This window comes from Bubalus bubalis, chromosome 2 (genome assembly GCF_019923935.1).
Source record: "Bubalus bubalis isolate 160015118507 breed Murrah chromosome 2, NDDB_SH_1, whole genome shotgun sequence".
NCBI lineage: Eukaryota > Metazoa > Chordata > Mammalia > Artiodactyla > Bovidae > Bubalus > Bubalus bubalis.
This window is the reverse complement of record NC_059158.1, coordinates 70,007,913-70,028,467: the sequence shown is the minus strand read 5'-3', so window position 1 is coordinate 70,028,467 and position 20,555 is coordinate 70,007,913. Positions and strand designations below refer to the sequence as shown.

The 20,555-nt window shown below is 40.8% G+C and overlaps 1 protein-coding gene across 11 annotated transcripts in view; it reads right to left on the bottom strand.

Moving 5' to 3' along the window:
- Positions 1-20,555, bottom strand: part of CCDC141 (coiled-coil domain containing 141) — a 213,691-nt gene that overhangs the window by 134,346 nt on the left and 58,790 nt on the right. For all 11 annotated transcript variants that reach the window (XM_044932914.2, XM_044932920.2, XM_044932926.2 and 8 more), the window contains exon 5: positions 6,891-7,144. In XM_044932914.2, the coding sequence (XP_044788849.2) occupies positions 6,891-7,144 (254 nt within the window). The remainder of the gene's footprint in view (positions 1-6,890; positions 7,145-20,555) is intronic.

Below are 20,555 nucleotides of genomic sequence, written 5' to 3'. Positions count from 1 at the left end.
ATGTATATATATGCATATATATTAGTTTTTTTCCTTTACAGGTTATTACAATACAGTGAATATATTCCTTGTGCTATATAGTAGGTCCTTACTGGTTATCTCTTTTACATATAGCAGTGTGTATATTTTAATCCCAAACCCCTAATTTATCCCTCCCCCTACTTCCCCTTTGGTAACCATAAGTTTGCTGTCTATAGGTTTATTTGTGTTTTGTAGACAGGCTCATTAATATCATTTTTGTAGATTATAAATATAGTGATATCATATGATATTTATCTTTCTCTGACTTACCTCAGACATGTATGATAATCTTCAGGTCCATCCACGGTGCTGCAAATGGCATTATTTCCTTCTTTCTATGGCTGAGCAATATTCTATTGTTTATACATACCACATCTTTATCCATTCATCTTTTGATGGACATTTAGGTTGCTTCCATGTCTTGGCTATTGTAAATAGTGCTGATATGAACACTATGATCAAAACCATCCCAAAGAAAAAGAACTGCATGAAGGCAAAGTGGTTGTCTGAGGAGGCTTTACACACAGCTGAGGAAAGAAGAGAAGCAAAAAGCAAGGGAGAAAGGGAAGATATACAAACTGAATGTATAGTTCCAGAGAATAGCAAGGAGAGATAAAAAGGTGTTCTTAAATAAAGAATGCAAAGAAATAGAGGGAAAAAATAGAATGGGAAACACTAGAGATCTTCAAGAAAATCAGAGAATCAAGGGAATATTTCATGGAAGGATGGGCAGGATAAAGGACAGAAATGGTAAGGATATAACAGAAGCAGAAGAGATTAAAAAGAGGTGGCAAGAATACACAGAAGAACTATACAAAACAAGGTCTTGATGACCCAGATAGCCACGATGGTGTGGTCATCATTCACCTAGAGCCTGACATCCTGGAGTCAGAAGTCAAGTGGGCTTTAGGAAGCATTACTACAAATAAGGCTAGTGGAGATAATGGAATTCCAGCTAAGCTATTTCAAATGCTTAAAGATCATGAATTTAAAGTGCTGCACTCAAAACGTCAGCAAATTTGGAAAGTTCAGCAGTGGTCACAGGACTGGAAAAGGTCAATTTTCATCCATTCCTAAGAAGGGAAGTGCCAAAGAATGTACAAACTACTGTACAACTGTGCTCATCTCACATGCTAGGAAGGCTATGCTCAGAATCCTTCCAGCCAGGCTTCAGCCAGACGTACAAGTGGACTTTAGAAAAAGTAGAGGAACCAGAGATAAATTGCCAACATTCTCTGGATCATAGGAAAAGCAAGGGGATTTCAGAAAAACATCTACTTCTGTTTCACTGGCTACGCTAAAGCCTTTGTGTGGATCACAACAAACTGTGGACTATTCTTAAAGACATGGGAATACCAGACTACCTTACCTGTCTCCCGAGAAACCTGTATGCAGGTCAAGAGGCAACAGTTACAACTGAACATGCAACAATGGACTGGTTCAAAATTGGGAAAGGAGTACAAGTCTGTAAATTGTCACTCTGCTTAGTTAACTTACACGAAGAGTACACCATGTGAAATGCAGCCAGAATGCATCACCAGTTGGAATCAAGATTGCCAGGAGAAATATCAACAACCTCAGATAGGCAGATGATAACACTCTAATGGCAGAAATGAAGAGGACCTAAAGAGCCTCTTGATGAGGTGAAAGAGGAGAGTGAAAAAACTGGCTTAAAATTCTACATGAAAAAAAACTAAGATCATAGCAACAAGTCCTATTACTTCATGGCAAATAGATGGGGAAATAGTGGAAACAATAACAGATGTTATTTTCTTGGATTCTAAAATCACGCCAAATGGTGACTTTAGCCAGAAAATTAAAAGATGCTTGTTCCTTCGAAGTAAAGCTATGACAAACCTAGACAGTGTATTAAAAAGCAGAGACATCACTTTGCCCCCAAAGGTCCATATAGTCAAAGCTATGATTTTTCCAGTAGTCATGTACGGATGTGAGAGTTGGGCCATAAAGAAGGATGGGCACTGAAGAAGGATGAGCCTTCAAATTGTGGTGCTAGAAGATATTCTTAAGAGTCCTTTAGACATCAAGGAAATCAAACCATTCAGTTTGAAAGGAAAATCAACCCCGAATATTCATTGGAAGTACTGATGCTTAAGTTGAAGCTCCAATATTTTGGTCACCTGATGCAAAGAACTGACTCTTTGGGAAAGACCCTGATGCTGGGAAGGACTGAAGGCAAAAGGAGAAGAGGGCAGCAGAGGATGAGATGGTTGGATAGCTTCAAGGACCCAATAGACATGAATCTGAGCAAACTCCATGAGATAGTGAAGGACACGGAAACCTGGCATGCGGCAGTCCATCGGGTCACAAAGACTTACTGGCAGAACAACAACATGAACACTGGGGTGCATGTATCTTTTCAAATCATAGTTTGTTCCAGATACATGCCCAGGAGTGGGATTGCTGGATCACATGTTAACCCTGCTTTTAGTTTTTTAAGGACCCTCCAGATTGTTCCCCATGGTGGCTGAACCAATTTACACTCCAACCAACAGTGTAGGAGGGTTCCCTTTTCTCCATATCCTCTCCATTATTTACTATTTTTAGACTCTTTGGTGACAATCATTGTGACTTGTTTGAGGTGATACCTCTCTGTTGTTTTGATCTGCATTTCTCTAATAATTAGCAATGCTGAGCAAGAACCTTTTCATGTACCTGTTGGCCAGATGTATGTCTTCTGTGGAGAAATATCTATTTAGATCTTCAGCCTATTTTCTGATTGGGTTGTTTTCTTGTTTTGTTTTGTTTGATACCGAGCTGTATGAGTTATTTGTATATTTTGGAAATAGACCCGTTTTACTTAAAATTTATCCTTAAGATAATTACTAAATTGATTTTGGTTCTAGACTATTAAGAGTAGAGTCTAAATGAAAGCCTGGTTCTTGTAACCACAACTGTGAATTCTTAAAGCCTTACTATACCTATGGCAGCCTCTAAAAACTAAATAGTTTTAAGAGACTTAGACACATGTAACAACAGTAACGCTAAACTCAGGGGGATGAATAGAAATGAAAAGAGAAAAAATTCATAAGTTGTAAGGTATATCCAAGAACAGCGATGACAAGAAAACTAATATTTATTAAGCATCTTTTAAAATAGTAGGCATTGTGCTCCATGCTTTACACATGTTATTGAATTCAATCCTTAGAACAAGTCTGTGAATTGTTATTATTTCCAATTTAAAGATTAGACTTGTTAAAACAACAATGAGATACTGCTATGCTCCTATCAGAGTGGCCAAAGTCTAAGACACGGATAGCATCAAGTGCTCACAAGGACATGGAACAACAGCAACTCTCTGTTGAAAGTGGTACAGCCACTTTGGAAGGCAGTTTGGCCATTTCTTATAAACATACTCTTAGCATATATCATCTAGCAATTGTGTTCCTTGGTATTTACCCAAATGAATTAAAAACTTATGTCCATACAAAAACCTGCACATGGAATACTTATTACAGCTTTATTCATAATGGTCAAAGCTTAGAAGCAACCAAGTTATCCATCAGTAGGTGACTGACAATGGGATATTATTCAGCGCTAAAAAGAAATGAGTTGTCAAGTCATAAAAAAAATGGATAAATCTTAAATGCATATTAATAAGCAAAAGAAGACAATCTGAAATGGTTACATATTATACAATTTCAGTAATATGACATTCTGGAAAAGGCAAAACTATGGAGACAGTATAAAGATCAGTTTTTGCCAAGGATTAGGCAGAGTGGAATGAATAGGTGCAGCATATATGATTCTTAGGGCAGCAGAATATTTTGTGTACTAAATGGTTGATATATGTCATTACATATTTTTCCAAACCTATAGAATGTACTGCACCAAGAGTCAACCCTAGTGAAAACTATGGACTTGGAGTGATAATAATGTGTCAGTGTAGGTTCATCAATTACAACAAATATACCACTGTGTTGGGGGATGTTGATAGTGGGAGAGGTTGTGCATGTGTGGGAACAGAGGATATCATGTACTTTCTGTTCAATTTTGCTATGAACCTAAAACTTCTCTAATAAATAAATTCTATTTAAAAAAGCACTCCCTCAAAAAGTACCCAAAATATGAAGCAATGTAAGTTAGAGAACAACTCACCAAATCAAAAACCTTCTGTAATCTCTTACTTTAGTTATCAAGACATCTTTCTGCTTTCTGGGGTTGGCATGGTATCTAGATTTCCCTTAAGCACATGACTAGATTAGATAGTTCATTTTGAATCTTCATGTGGTTATTTATTTTTTACTGCAGAGGATAAGTGGATGATTATTGTCATAGTCTCAAAGCAGAAAGGCAAAATTACTACCTTAAAAATAAATAAAACTTACAGTAGCTGCTTTTTCATTCTTGGGAAACTGTTCTGTGTTTTGAAAGCCTCTTTGCAGATAGAATGTCTCTGGATAAGAGGTTGTAGTTTAAAAGGGATAAACTACTCTACATGATAAAGTTAGAGGAGCTTTTAATGCATTCTTGGAAGCACTAGAGTTAGGGGTTAGGCGTTATGAATTCAATAGAAAGAAAATAAGTTTCTTTTTAAGTGAACAGCATCTCTGGGAACATGGCTTCAGGTCAGGATTAGGGGAGAAAGAGAAGGCCAAAGAGGAGAGGGGTAGAGTGTCATGGAATAGGGAGGTCAAGGAACTCTGGAAATGGTTGTCTGATAAACAGCTTTATGTTTTTTCTTGTCCTGAGCATTAATTCTCCTTTGCTGTGCCAGAAAGTGAAAGTGAAAGTGTTAGTCATTGAGTTGTGCTCAATGCTGTGTGACCCCATGGACTGTAGCCCACCAGGCTTCTCCACCCTTGGGATTTTCCAGGCAAGAATACTGGAGTGGGTTAACATTTCCTTCTCCAGAGGATCTTCCTGACCCAGGGATTGTTCCAGGGTCTCCTGCATTGTGGACAAACGCTTTACTGTCTGAGCCACCAGGAAATCCCTTGCTGTGCCAGAATTCTCAGTTAAAGACTACTGCATTAGATAAAAGAATTCTGGGTAATGAGCATGTAAAGGTGTGGTGGGGGAAGAACTAAATTGGGGAAGGGCTGTGGCTTAGCAGGCAAAGCACAGCAGATGCAGGACAGCAAATGGTAGCCAAGGCAAAAGGGCTGAAAGTGGAGACGGGCTGAGACATATATAGTGACTTAGAGGAGGAGGTGACGAAATGCAAGATGCCTATGTGTCTGGAGATGCCTGCATTTGGGTCGTCCTATGACACCTCCTCAGAGAGGCCTTCTATGATTCCTTCTCTGATTAAAAGTAGATCAACAAAAGGCAAAATTCACTGCCCTAGTTAATCTTCTTTATAGCACTTGTCATTGTTCATTTGTTTATTATCGTACCCCTGGAAGGGGAAATGGCAACCCACTTCAGTATTCTAGATGGCAAATCTCATGGACAGAGGTGCCTGGAGGGCTACAGTCCATGGGCTCACAAAGAGTCAGACATGACTTCGCAACTGAACAATAGCAACAAAAAGTACTAGAACTGTGGTTCTCATCTGGGGGTAATTTTGCCCCCCAGGGGACATTTAGCAATGTCTGGAGACCTTTTTGGTTTTTACAATTAGAGTATATTCTATTGGCATCTGATAGATAGAATGTTGCTCAACACACTAGAGTGCCCAGGACAGCCTCTCAAAGGAATTACCTAGCAGCAACTGTCAATAGGGCTGAGGTTATTGACAGTTAAGCATTAGAAAATGGATTAGCAGGAAAATTCCTAAGGAAATGCATTGAAGGAAAATTCCTAGAGGAAAAAGACTATCTTGTATGTTGTGTATCCGCAGTACTTACAGTAGGATCTGGTATACAGTAGGTAGGCCTGGCAGACTACAGTCCATGGGGTCACAAACAGTCAGACATGACTGAGCGACTAAGCACAGCAGTACAGCAAAGAGTGGGTGCTCAATAAGTATTACTTGAAAGGTTAACTGTCATTTAAATCCTCGTTTTTCCAGCTTTAAAGAAGAACCAGTTCTCCTGGACTCATATTTGTTACCATCTCTATGTTAATCTCTCCAATTTAGACTGGAGCAATAATATAAAGTATATGAAGAGACCCCTTTCTTATGCATCTAGACCAGGATACCTCCTTCCACATCATTTCTCCCTAAAAATTCCTTCCACTTAATCTGTATGGGTTAAAGCATGGGACTGGGGCAGTTCTAAACACAGCAGTAAATATCCTACCTATTTGAGCTGGGGTTTTGCACAGAGCTGTATCCACTCTTGCTCTCAAGTGATTGGGACACAAGGAACATACAGCAAGCACAGTGATGAATGACCAGTGCTGGGCCTACAGTCTGGGTAGTGAGCTCTAACAAGCCTGCAACTCATCAACCTCCCACCCCGAATCCCTCCAACCACTGAGCATCCAACCATAGGCCAAGGTTATATTTCTTCATTGGTATCAGAATATTCCTCTAAGAACATTATCTCTATTTCAGGCGGATAGACTTTCACTGGCATTAGCAACAGTCTACTACAATTCAGCACCATCACACATCTCCAACATTCAAGAAAACCACAACGAACATTTCCTAATTTCAAAAAAATGTATCTAAAAGTAGTGACCTGGATGGAAGCAAGAAAGAGAATCCAACAATAGGACCTAGTCACTTTCAAAACTGCTAGTGGATATCTTCCCATTTAAAAAAATGAGGATTATAAGAAGAAGAAATACAATCTTTGTTTTTATATTACGTGCTTGGGAAAACAACATGGTACTTTGGATCAAAGACCAGAGGATTTGACCATGACAACTGAAAAACTGTCCCAGGAAACAGATCATCCACATAACAAGCCAATTTCGTTAGCCAAGGTCAGGATAACATCAGTGCCCCTTCGGGTTACCTGACTTTCCTGCTGGTCCCACTGACACATCTGCAGAACCTGACTCAGTTCCTGCTGCTGCTGTTTCAGGTACTTGTCTAGTTGCCGCCTCCTGTCTTGGAGAAGTTCAAGGAGACTGTCGATCTTCAGGCAGCTGTTTTGAGCTCCCTGAATCATCTCAGCATTTACATTAGGTCCATCACTCTTGATTTTTTCTATGAAGTCAGTGAGTTCTTGACTTTTGTTTAAAAGGGCTAGAGATCGTTCTAAGAGTTCTAGAGAGAAAAAAACAACAAAAAACAGTGATATGAGCAAGCTTTTATATAGTAATAGTTGGACTTTTCATATGATTTAAAATATATGTAAACCTCTATTAAAAATAAGGAATTCAGATACGTAAACGTAAAATGCCTCTGATTCAACTGGTCAGATATCTCAGCCTAACAATTGCTATGATGCCAACTGCCAAGTGTTGGAGGCTGAAGTTTTCAGCATTAGTATAAATCGGTACAGGGAGTGGAAAGACTCTGAGATTTGAGCACTGGTTCAGTTGGTTTTTAGTGGTATGATGCTCACGAAGGCACCTACTCTCCTTGGCACACTCTACATCCTGAGGTGATTGGACTAAATCTGAGGTTTCAAGGCCAATGCCTGCAGTGACCAAACAAGAGCTCAGTGGATGTGCTGGCCAGGTGCCCGGATGCCAGAGACTATGGCAAAGTGGAAAATACGTGCTTAGCCTCACAGGATCAGCTGCCACTAGTGCCAATCAACTGTGGACATGAGAGAATACGGGTTCAGTGTCGATAGGGTTTCCAAATTTTAGAGAGTTATAAACATGGATTTTTATGTAAAAGTTTCTGATTTTTAAATGTTTTATAATTTGTATTTTAAAATTAAAAAGAATATTGAAGGATAAACAAAGCATGGCTCTCTGGCAAATGGGCCACCAACTTGTGCTCTCTGGAGTAAACAGCATTTTAGGTTTGGGCAACATCTTGTCAAAATGGGAGCTAAAGCTTGAAAATTAAAGGGCCACCAAAGGAGAGAGTGTAGAAGAGGGAGCTGAGAGCAGCACTGCAAAAGCAGCCTCACTTGGGGATCAACTGGAAGAGCAACTGGGAAACTATCCACTCTCCACAGTCAGAAACCCAGCAGACAATCATGACATACCCCTCACCCTAATTCCATCTCTACTGAGACCTGTCGATTTCACCTTCTATCTCCTGCATCTGTCTGTTTTTCTCTATCCCCAGTACAGAAAGCATCATCTGTTCCCTGAACTTGTGTGTACATGTGCTCAGTAGAGTCCGACTCTTTGCGACCCCATCGACTGTAGCCTGCCAGGCTCCTCTGTCCATGGGATTCTCCAGGCAAGAATACTGGAGTGGGTTGCCATTTCCTCCTCCAGGGGATCTTCCTGACCCAGGGAGGAAGAAGATCCTGTGTCTCCTGCCTTGGCAGGCAGATTCTTTAACACTGTGCCTCCTGGGAAGCCCATATCCACAACAGAAAGTATCATCTGTTCCCTGAATTTATTTAGTCATCTCTTAATTGCATCTCCTCTCCAATCCAGATATTAGCCAGAAAGATTGCTTCCAAACACACTATGTCTCTCTCTCTCTCTCTCTCTCGCACACACACACACACACACACACCCTCCCAATGGCTTCCCATTGTCTTTGAATTAAGGACAGACCCCTTAACATATTTCAGTTATGGCACGGTCTGGTCCCTATCTTCCTTTCGGATGGTCTCATCTCTTTACCTCCATCCATATCTTCTTTGCCTCACACACAGTTGACTCCTTGTTGCCTCAGAAGCTTTCCCTACATTCTTGGCTAAGGACACCATTCTCCTCATCCCTTATTTCTCTACGTTTACTCTACGCATACTTCAAGTTTAGTCAATGCTCAATTTCTCAAAGGAGAAATCAGACTGGAACAAATCTTCCTATTCAGTGTTCCCAAATACAATGTTCCTCTCATTCACAGCTCTTTTCACAGCTATAGTTCTATATTTATATGTCAGGTTAGTTGACTAATGTCTGCTTTTGTCACTAGGCTCCAATGCAATATGGGACAGGGGTCATGACTGTATCCTTAGCACTAGTGTAGTGACTGGGGAGATATTCAATAATTTTTGTAGAAAGCTTACCTGAAAGTGAAGTCGCTCAGTTGTGTCCGACTCTTTGAGACCCCATGGACTATAGCCCACCAGGCTCCTCCGTCCATGCGATTTTCCAGGCAAGAGTACTGGAGTGGGTTGCCCTTTCCTTCTCCAGGGTATGTTCTAACAAAACCTGGTCCACTGGAGAAGGGAATGGCAAACCACTTCAGTATTCTTGCCTTGAGAATTCCACAAACAGTAATGAAGAGGCAAAAAGATAGGACACTGAAAGATGAACTCCCCAGGTCGGTAGGTGCCCAATATGCCACTGGAGATCAGTGGAGAAATAACTTCAGAAAGAAGGGAGAGACAGAGTCAAAGCAAAAACAAAACCCAGTTGTGGATAGGACTGGTGATGGAAGTAAAAAGGATGCTATAAAGAGCAATATTGCATAGGAACTTAGAATGTTAGGTCCATGAATCAAGGCAAATTGGAAGTGGTCAAACAGGAGATGGCAAGAGTGAACTTCGACATTCTAGGAATCAGGGAACTAAAATGGACTGGAATGGGTGAATTTAACTCAGATGACCATATATCTACTACTGTGGGCAAGAATCCCTTAGAAGAAATGGAATAGCTATCATAGTCAACAAAAGAGTCTGAAATGCAGTACTTGGATGCAATCTCATAAATGACAGAATGATCTCTGTTCATTTCCAAGGCAAACCATTCAATATCACAGTAATCCAAGTCTGTGCCCTGACCAGTAATGATGAAGAAGCTGAAGTTGAACGGTTCTATGAAGACCTACAAGACCTTCTAGAACTAACACCCAAAAAAGATGTCCTTTTCATTATAGGGGACTGGAATGCAAAAGTAGGAAGTCAAGAAACACCTGGAGTAACAGGCAAATTTGGCCTTGGAATACGGAATGAAGCAGGTCAAAGGCTAATAGAGTTTTGCCAAGAGAATGCACTGATCATAGCAAACACCCTCTTCCACCAACACAAGAGAAGACTCTACATATGGACATCACCAGATGGCCAACAATGAAATCAGACTGATTATTTTCTTTGCAGCCAAAGATGGAGAAGCTCTACACAGTCAGCAAAATAAGACCGGGATCTGACTGTGGCTCAGATCATGAACTCCTTATTGGCAAATGCAGACTTAAATTGAAGAAAGTAGGGAAAACCACTAGACCATTCAGGTATGACCTAAATCAAATCCCTTATGATTATACAGTGGAAGTGAGAAATAGATTTAAGGAACTAGATCTGATAGACAGAGTACCTGAAAACTATGGACGGAAGTTCATGACATCATACAGGAGACAGGGAACAAGACCATCCACAAGAAAAAGAAATGCAAAAAAGCAAAATGGCTGTCTGAGGAGGCCTTACAAATAGCTGTGAATAGAATAGAAGGGAAAAGCAAAGGAGAAAAGGAAAGATATACCCATTTGAATATGAGTTCAAAAGAATAGCAAGGAGAGATAAGAAAGCCTTCCTCAGTGATCAGTGCAAAGAAATAGAGGAAAACAAAAGAATGGGAAAGACTAGAGATCGTGTCAAGAAAATTACGGATACCAAGGGAACATTTCATGCAAAGATGGGCTCAATAAAGGACAGAAATGGTTCGGACCTAACAGAAGCAGAAGATATTAAGAAGAGGTGGCAAGAATACACAGAAAAACTGTACAAAAAAAAAAGATCTTCATGACCCATGTAATCATGATGGTGTGTTCACTCACCTAGAGCCAGACATCCTAGAATGCAAAGTGGGCCTTAGGAAGCATCACTACAAACAAACCTAACAGAGGTGATGGAATTCCAGTTGAGCTATTTCAAATCCTAAAAGATGATGCTGTGAAAGTGCCACACTCAATATGCCCATAAATTTGGAAAACTCAGCAGTGGCCACAGGACTGGAAAAGGTCAGTTTTCTTTCCAATCACTAAGAAAGGCAATGCCAAAGAATGCTCAAACTACCACACAACTGCACTCATCTCACATGCTAGCAAAGTAATGATCACAATTCTCCAAGTCAAGCTTCAACAATATGAGAACTGTGAAATTCCAGATATTCAAGCTGGTTTTAGAAAAGGCAGAGGAACCAGAGATCAAATTGTCAACATCCACTGGATCATCGAAAAAGCAAGAGAGTTCCAGAAAAACATCTATTTATGCTTTATTGACTATGCCAAAGCCTTTAACTGTGTGGATCACAAGAAACTGTGGAAAATTCTCAAAGAGATGGGAATATCAGACCACCTGACCTGCCTCTTGAGAAATCTGTATGCAGGTCAGGAAGCAACAGTTAGAACTGGACATGGAACAACAGACTGGTTCCAAATAGGAAAAGGAGTACGTCAAGGCTGTATACTGTCACCCTGCTTATTTAACTTCTATGCAGAGTACATCATGAGAAACGCTGGGCTGGATGAAGCACAAGCTGGAATCAAGATTGCCGGGAGAAATATCAATAACCTCAGATATGCAGATGACACTACCCTTATGGCAGAAAGTGAAGAAGAACTAAAGAGCCTTTTGATGAAAGTGAAAAAGGAGAGTGAAAAAGTTGGCTTAAAGCTCAACATTCAGAAAATGAAGATCATGACATCCAGTCCTATCACTTCATGGAAAATAGATGGGGAAACAGTGGAAACTTGGCTGACTTTATTTTTCTGGGCTCCAAAATCACTGCAGATGGTGACTGCAGCCAAGAAATTAAAAGACACTTGCTCCTTGGAAGGAAAGTTATGACCAACCTAAACAGCATATTAAAAAACAGAGCCATTACTTTGCCAACAAAGGTCCATCTAGTCAAGACTACGGTTTTTCCAGTAGTCATGTATGGATGTGAGAGTTGGACTATAAAGAAAGCTGAGTGTCAAAGAATTGATGCTTTTGAACTGTGTTGTTGGAGAAGACTTGAGAGTTCCTTGGACTGCAAGGAGATGCAATCAGTCTATCCTAACGGAGATCAGTCCTTAGTGTTCATTGGAAGGACTGATGTTGAAGCTGAAACTCCAATATTTGGCCATCTGATGCTAAGTGCTGACTTATTGAAAAGACTCTGATGCTGGGAAAGATTGAGGGCAGGAGGAGAAGGGGACGACAGAGGATGAGATGGTGGATGGCATCACTCACTCAATGGACATGAGTTTGAGTGAACTCCAGGAGTTGGTGATGGACAAGGAGGCCTGGCATGCTGCAGCCCATGGGGTCACAAAGAGTCAGATACAACTGAGTGACTAATCTGAACTTAACTATGTTTTCCAGCTGTTTATTCTAACATTTGATCACACAAAGTGAAGTATTTTTCAAGGGTAAACTGTCTAGATATATCATGACCTTCAAAAAATAAAATCTCTATAGTGCACTTAAAGATTGTATTTTTCTGCATATACAAACCCTACTTACAACACAATACCCTGTGATATGAGCCTTCTAGATATTGAATAAATTGTTATTTGTTTTGATTGTCACTATATCTAAAAAAGTAATATTAAAGTATCAGATAAGATCAGATCAGATCAGATCAGTCGCTCAGTTGTGTCCAACTCTTTGCGACCCCATGAATCGCAGCACGCCAGGCCTCCCTGTCCCTCACCAACTCCCGGAGTTCACTCAGACTCACGTCCATCGAGTCAGTGATGCCATCCAGCCATCTCATCCTCTGTCGTCCCCTTCTCCTCCTGCCCCCAATCCCTCCCAGCATCAGAGTCTTTTCCAATGAGTCAACTCTTCGCATGTGGTGGCCAAAGTGCTGGAGTTTCAGCTTTAGCATCATTCCTTCCAAAGAAATATATATTATACTAATAATACGTCATTATGAAGTATAAATAACAAAGTCAAGATGGATCAGTGAGGGGTGTACACCAGTTAAAGTGAATTTATAGCTTGTTAAAATTCAAATGAGCTTTTTTTTTTTTTATAAAGCATCAAGGGTGGGATGCCTTGACATTTTGACATTGAGAACTTGGGTGATATTTCTTTCAAATGTATTTTTAAATATTCAGTGTTACTCAATGAGATAGTGTTTCTTAAACTTACATTGAGAACATGGGTGATATTTCCTTCAAATGTATTTTTAAATATTTAGTGTTACTCAGTGAGATAGTGTTTCTTAAACTTATTCAATGAGTATTTTTAAATTATACAAATGTAGAGAAAATACTGAATAGTATAATAGACCACAATGTACCTATATCTCAGCTACATTTAAAATATATGTAGAAATTTAAGATAAAGGAAGTCATAATACGATTGTTCCTGTAAGGAGGCTTTTTAGGCATTATGCCCATTATAAAAAGGCCATTGGAAAATTGGAGGGTGCAATTGTGATTCTTTAGAGCTTAGAAACAATTTTCTCCTCTTTAATGTCCCTGTAGTACCTTATTGCTCATTTTTTAAAAGTTGTTTTCTTACTGGAGGATAATTGCTTTACAATATTGTGGTTTCTGTTGTACACTAACATGAATCAGCCACAGGTATACATATGTCCCCTCCCGCCTGAACCCCCTTTTCACCTCCCACCCCATCCCACCCGTCTAGATTGTTCCAGAACATGGGTTAAGTTCCCTGTGTCACATAGCAAACTCCCACTTGCTATGTATAATTACTGTATCGTAATGTATGTTTCCATGTTACTCTCTCATTTCACCCCACCCCCTTCTTCCCCCACTGGGTCCATAAGTCTGTTACCTATGTCTGTATCTCCATTGCTGCCCTGAAAATGGGTTCATCAGTACCATCTTTCTAGATTCCATACATATGCATTAATATTTGTCTTTCCCCTTTTTAAAAAGCATCATTTTGACATTTTGTGTCTAAGAGCTGGTTAATGAAAGGAAGAAAAGCATAAGGAATATGTGGAAACCCTGCCACCTGCCCATACTTCCTGTGTATATGTATGTGTGTGTGTGTGTGTGTGTGTAACTGTTTACAGTATCATAGTAAGCTCTTCAATGTAAAGACAATATTTGTCTTTCTCTTTCTGACTTATTTCACTCTGTATAATAGGCTCTGCTGCTGCTGCTGCTGCTGCTGCTAAGTCGCTTCAGTCGTGTCTGACTCTGTGCGACCCCAGAGACGGCAGCCCACCCGTCCCTGGGGTTCTCAAAGCAAGAACACTGGAGTGGGTTGCCATTTCCTTCTCCAATGCATGAAAGTGAAAAATGAAAGTGAAGTCGCTCAGTCGTGTCCGACTCTCAGCGACACCATGGACTGCAGCCTACCAGGCTCCTCCGTCCATGGGATTTTCCAGGCAGGACTACTGGAGTGGGGTGCCATTTCATCCAATTCATTAGGACTGACTCAAATGTGTTCTTTTTTTATAGCTGGGTAATATTTCATTGTATATGTGTACCATAATTTCTTTACCATTCATCTGTCAATGGACATCTAGGTTGTTTCCATGTCCTGCTGCTGCTGCTGCTGCTAAGTCGCTTCAGTCGTGTCCGACTCTGTGTGACCCCATGACGTCAGCCCATCAGGTTCCCCCGTCCCTGGGATTCTCCAGGCAAGAACACTGGAGTGGGTTGCCATTTCCTTCTCCAATGCATGAAAGTGAAAAGTGAAAGTGAAGTCACTCAGTTGTGTCCGACTCTTAGCGACCCCATGGACTGCAGCCCACCAGGCTCCTCCGTCCATGGGATTTTCCAGGCAAGAGTACTGGAGAGGGGTGCCAGTCCTAGCTATTGTAAAAAGTGCTGCCATGAACATGGGTCCATGCATCTCTTTCAATTATGTTTTTTCAGGGTATACACCCAGTACTGGGATTGTTGGGCCATATGGTAGTTCTATTCCTGGTGTTTTAAGGAATTTCCATACTGTTCTTCATAGTGGCTGTATCAATTTACATTCTTACCAACAGTTATTGTTCACTTTTACATCATGGTGCTGAGTCTTAAATTGGGATTATATACAAATAACACTCAATAAACATTTGAGTTGGATCTTATTCTAAACCCTGGACATTCTGAGATGTACTAATTCCACTCCTCCAGAATCATATAATCTGGTAATGTAGACAAATAGGGAAATAAATTATTATATACAATATGCTGGGTGGTAAATCAGAAGAACTCATAGAAAACAAAATTCACCAATAAATGTATGCATCCTCCATTAATCTGTAGGCTCCCTGATGACAAAGGCCAGGTACTCTTCATTTCACATGCCTCTGGGTTTCTCACCTGGCATGGGTTCAGAAAATATTGGCTTAATTATGTGTTGCTGAATTGAGAGCAACCAGGCTGGTAAGCAGTCTGGAAATTATTTGTGGAAAGACTTTAACTTTAACTAGGCATGCTTCACCCAAATGAAAGAAGATTACATAGGACACTTAGTCTTCAACTATTTCCAAGACTGTCACATAGTAGAGGGAATGAACTTAACCCTCCGTAACTTGCCAGAGGGTAAAATCTTCCATGCATTCATCCTGGTTCTAATGTCTGAAATGCTACGAAATAAGTCTCCAACATGCAACACAACCTTAGCATTGCTGAGAAGAAAAAAGTATAGGTTTTGAAGTAAATTTAAATACAGTGAATATTAGAGATAGGTTTGATTGTAGTTTTTCCAGTCATATTATTAACTATCATCATCCTAACATTCACATTTTGTGCTACTAATTAATCAACATCTCAGAACCTTATGATAATTCCTAACTATAATTATGTTATTATTTGGTTGCAAGTCGTGTCTGACTTTTGCCACCCCTTGGACTGTAGCCCGTCAGGCTCCTCTGCCCATGGAACTACCCAGGCAAGAACACTAGAGTGGGTTGCCATTTCCTTCTCCAGGGGATCTTCCCAATCCAGGGATAGACTTGCACCTCCTGCATTTTCAGGTGGATTCCTTACCACTGAGCTACCAGGGAAGTCCTGTTATAATTTATTATTTATTTATTATATTATAATATTATAATTTATTATAAATTACAGTCTAGCTGTAATTTATTTCCCTAAATTTAAAGATAATAGATATTGATGTGATCTGAATGTGTGTCCTTCCTAAAATTCATATATTGAAATCCTAATGCTCAATGTGTTGATATTAGGAAATGGGACTTTTGGGAGGTGAATAGGTCCTGAGGATGAAGCTCTCATGAATGGGATTAGTGTCCTTATAAAAGAGATCTCATGGAGCTCCCCAACCCCTTCCACCATGTGAGAATACAATGAGGAGTCTATAACCCAGAAGAGGGCCCTTACTCAACCATACCATCACCCTGATCTCAGACAACCAGCCTCCAGAACTGTGAGGAATAAAATTCTGCTGTTGATAAGCTGCCTAATCCATGGTATTTTATTACTGCATCCTAAATAAACTAAGAAGATACAATGTCCTTAACTGAAAATGAGAGTTTTGCCCTTGAATATGCATTTCAAATCAGCTCATCTTAATTATATCCCGCTGAATTAGTTGATTAATAAACTTCACCAACTCCCATTTTATGAAAACAAAGCCCTTGAAGCTACCTTGGAGATAGGAAGTGGGAGCCAGATATCCTGACGAGAGCCTCCTGCAATCTTGGTGCTTAAAGTGTTACAGAGAAGGAACACAAAAATGTCATGATAAACATGCCCCCAGAATGGAAGAATATTTTGTCATCACAAAAGTAAACTATGATTCTTATCTTTGCTACCACTGTTACCCATTATTTCTAGAGTAAGAGGATGTCTGGTGGACTCCCTTGGAAGGCAGGGCATCCGTCCCACCATCAGCTGGATGTCAGGGCCTTGCAGCCTAAGTCCCCAAACACAGCAGCTTGTGCCCCGTGACAAATGGCTTACTGAGCCACAGAGCCCAGTAACTGAAGGAGCCAACACTAACAATGGCATTAGGGCACTCCCTCTTCTGGTTTCTTCCCAAATGTTTATGGTAAAGTCCCTTACTTCCACCACAACCCCTCCCCTTCCAGTCCCTCTGGAAAATGCTGTCAAATGATGGCCTTAGTACCAAACCACTTCACCAAAAGCATCCGTCAGTGTCAGGTTTCCAGAGGTACAATTGCTGCATTATGATCATGTTCGTAGGATAAAGATTGAATTGAGGCCACAGAACCCATCTCAGTGGCCAATATTCGATTCACTTTCCAGCCTAAGAGTAATTTTGGGTGACCCTGTTTACCCAATGTAGGCTCAGCTAGACTGCTGCTGCTGTATAAAAATGGGCATGCCACTGTCTAACACTGATACTTTTGATGCTATTTATAACCCCTGTTAGTGACAGGTCCTATAGAACAATAACCTGTTACAACTATATGCATATATGTGGTTGGATCTCAAAACATTTACACAGGAAAGACTGAGTCTTTTAATCTTTGAGTTTTAGAAAAATAATGATCCATCATCTAGGCTCCTTTGGAGGGTGTTAAAAATACAAAATTTGTTTGTGGTTTTAAAAACACCTTCTGTCACTATCCAGCATGATCAGGTTTATGAAGCTAAAAGGGGAGTTGTTGTTGCTGTTTAGTTGCTAAGTTGTGTCCGACTCTTTTGCAGCCCATGGACTGCAGCCTGCCACCTCTATCCATGGGGTTCAGTTCACTTCAGTTGCTCAGTTGTGTCTGATTCTTTGCAACCCCATGAATTGTAGCACGCCAGGCCTCCCTGTCCATCACCAACACCCAGAGTTCACTCAAACTCAGCTCCATTGAGTCGGTGATGCCATCCAACCATCTCATCCTCTGTCATCCCCTTCTCCTCCTGCCCCCAATCCCTCCCAGCATCAGAGTCTTTTCCAATAAGTCAACTCTTTGCATGAGGTGGCCAAAGTACTGGAGTTTCAGCTTTAGCATCATTCCTTCCAAAGAACACCTAGGACTGATCTCCTTCGGAATGGATTGGTAGGATCTCCTTGCAGTCCAAGGGACTCTCAAGAGTCTTCTCCAACACCACAGTTCAAAAGCATCAATTCTTCGGTGCTCAGCTTTCTTCACAGTCCAACTCTCACATCCATACATGACCACTGGAAAAACCATAGCCTTGACTAGACGGACCTTTGTTGGCAAAGTAATGTCTCTGCTTTTGAATATGCTATTTAGGTTGGTCATAACTTTCCTTCCAAGGAGTAAGCATCTTTTAATTTCATGGCTGCAGTCACCATCTGCAGTGATGACTGTTTCCACTGTTTCCCCATCTATTTCACATGAAGTGATGGGACCGGATGCCATGATCTTCATTTTCTGAATGTTGAGCTTTAAGACAACTTTTTCACTCTCCACTTTCACTTTCATCAAGAGGCTTTTTAGTTCCTCTTCACTTTCTGCCATAAGGGTGGTGTCATCTGCATATCTGAGGTTATTGATATTTCTCCCGGCAATCTTGATTCCAGCTTGTGCTTCTTCCAGCCCAGCATTTCTCATGATGTACTTTGCATATACGTTAAATAAGCAGAGTGACAATATACAGCCTTGACGTACTGCTTTTCCTATTTGGAACCAGTCTGTTGTTCCGTGTCCAGTTTTAACTCTTGCTTCCTGACTTGCATATAGGTTTCTCAAGAGGCAGGTCAGGTGGTCTGGTATTCCCATCTCTTTCAGAATTTTCCAGTTTATTGTGATCCACACAGTCGAAGGCTTTGACATAGTCAATAAAGCAGAAATAGATGTTTTTCTGGAACTCTCTTGCTTTTTCTATGATCCAGCAGATGTTGGCAATTGATCCCTGGTTCCTCTGCCTTTTCTAAAACCAGCTTGAACATCTGGAAGTTCACAGTTCATGTATTGCTGAAGCCTGGCTTGGAGAATTTTGAGCATTACTTTACTAGCCTGTGAGATGAGTGCAATTCTGCAGTAGTCTGAGCATTCTTTGGCATTGCCTTTCTTTGGGATTGGAATGAAAACTGACCTTTTCCAGTCCTGTGGCCACTACTGAGTTTTCCAAATTTGCTGGCTGATGAGTGCAGCACTTTCACAGCATCATCTTTCAGGATTTGAAATAGCTCAACTGGAATTCTATCACCTCCACTAGCTTTGTTCGTAGTGATGCTTTCTAAGGCCCACTTGACTTCACATTCCAAGATGTCTGGCTCTAGGTGAGTGATCACACCATTGTAATTATCTTGGTCGTGAAGATCTATTTTGTACTGTTCTTCTGTGTATTCTTGCCACCTCTTCTTAATATCTTCTGTTTCTGTTAGGTCCATATCACTTCTGTTCTTTATCGAGCCCATCTTTGCACGAAATGTTCCCTTGGTATCTCTAACTTTCTTGAAAATATCTCTAGTCTTTCATATTATGTTGTTTTCCTCTATTTCTTTGCATTGATTGCTGAGGAAGGCTTTCTTATGCCTTCTTGCTATTCTTTGGAACCCCACGTCCAAGGAGCAGTGGCTGTGTGGGGGCAGGAGGGCCAAGAGGAGCTACTCCACGTTCAAGGTCAGATTGGGCAGTGGTGAGGAGATACCCCTTGTCCAAGTTAAGGAGTAGCAGCTGCGCTTTGCTGGAGCAGCCATGAAGAGATACCCCACGTCCAAGGTAAGAGAAACCGAAGTAAGACGGTAGGTGTTGTGAGAGGGCATCAGAAGGCAGACACACTGAAACCATAATCACAGAAAACTAGTCAACTAATCACATGGACCACAGCCTTGTCTAACTCAGTGAAACTAAGCCATGCTGTGTGGGGCCACCCAAGACAGGTGGGTCATGATGGAGAGGTCTAACAGAATGTGGTCCACTGGAGAAGGGAATGGCAAACCACTTCAGTATTCTTCCCTTGAGAACCCCATGAACAGTATGAAAAGGCAAAATGAGAGGATACTGAAAGAGGAACTCCCCAGGTCGGTAGGTGCCCAATATGCTACTGGAGATCAGTGGAGAAATAACTCCAGAAAGAATGAAGGGATGGAGCCAAAGCAAAAACAATACCCAGTTGTGGATGTGACTGGTGATAGAAGCAAGGTCCGATGCTGTAAAGAGCAATATTGCATAGGAACCTGGAATGTCAGGTCCATGAATCAAAGCAAATTGGAAATGGTCAAACAGGAGATGGCAAGAGTGAACATTGACATTCTAGGAATCAGTGGACTAAAATGGACTGGAATGGGTGAATTTAACTCAGATGACCATTATATCTACTACTGTGGGCAGGAATCCCTTAGAAGAAATGGAGTAGCCATCATGGTCAACAAAAGAGTCTGAAATGCAGTACTTGGATGCAACCTCAAAAACAACAGAATGATCTCTGTTCGTTTCCAAGGCAAACCATTCAATATCACAGTAATCCAAGTCTATACCCCAACCAGTAACACTGAAGAAGCTGAAGTTGAACGGTTCTATGAAGACCTACAAGAACTTTTAGAACTAACAAAGATGTCCCAAAAAAGATGTCCTTTTCATTATAGGGGACTGGAATGCAAAAGTAGGAAGTCAAGAAACACCTGGGGTAACAGGCAAGTTTGGCCTTGGAATATGGAATGAAGCAGGGCAAAGACTAATAGAGTTTTGCCAAGAGAATGCACTGGTCATAGCAAACACTCTTTTCCAACAACACAAGAGAAGACTCTACACATGGACATCACCAGATGGTCAACATCGAAATCAGATTGATTATATTCTTTGCA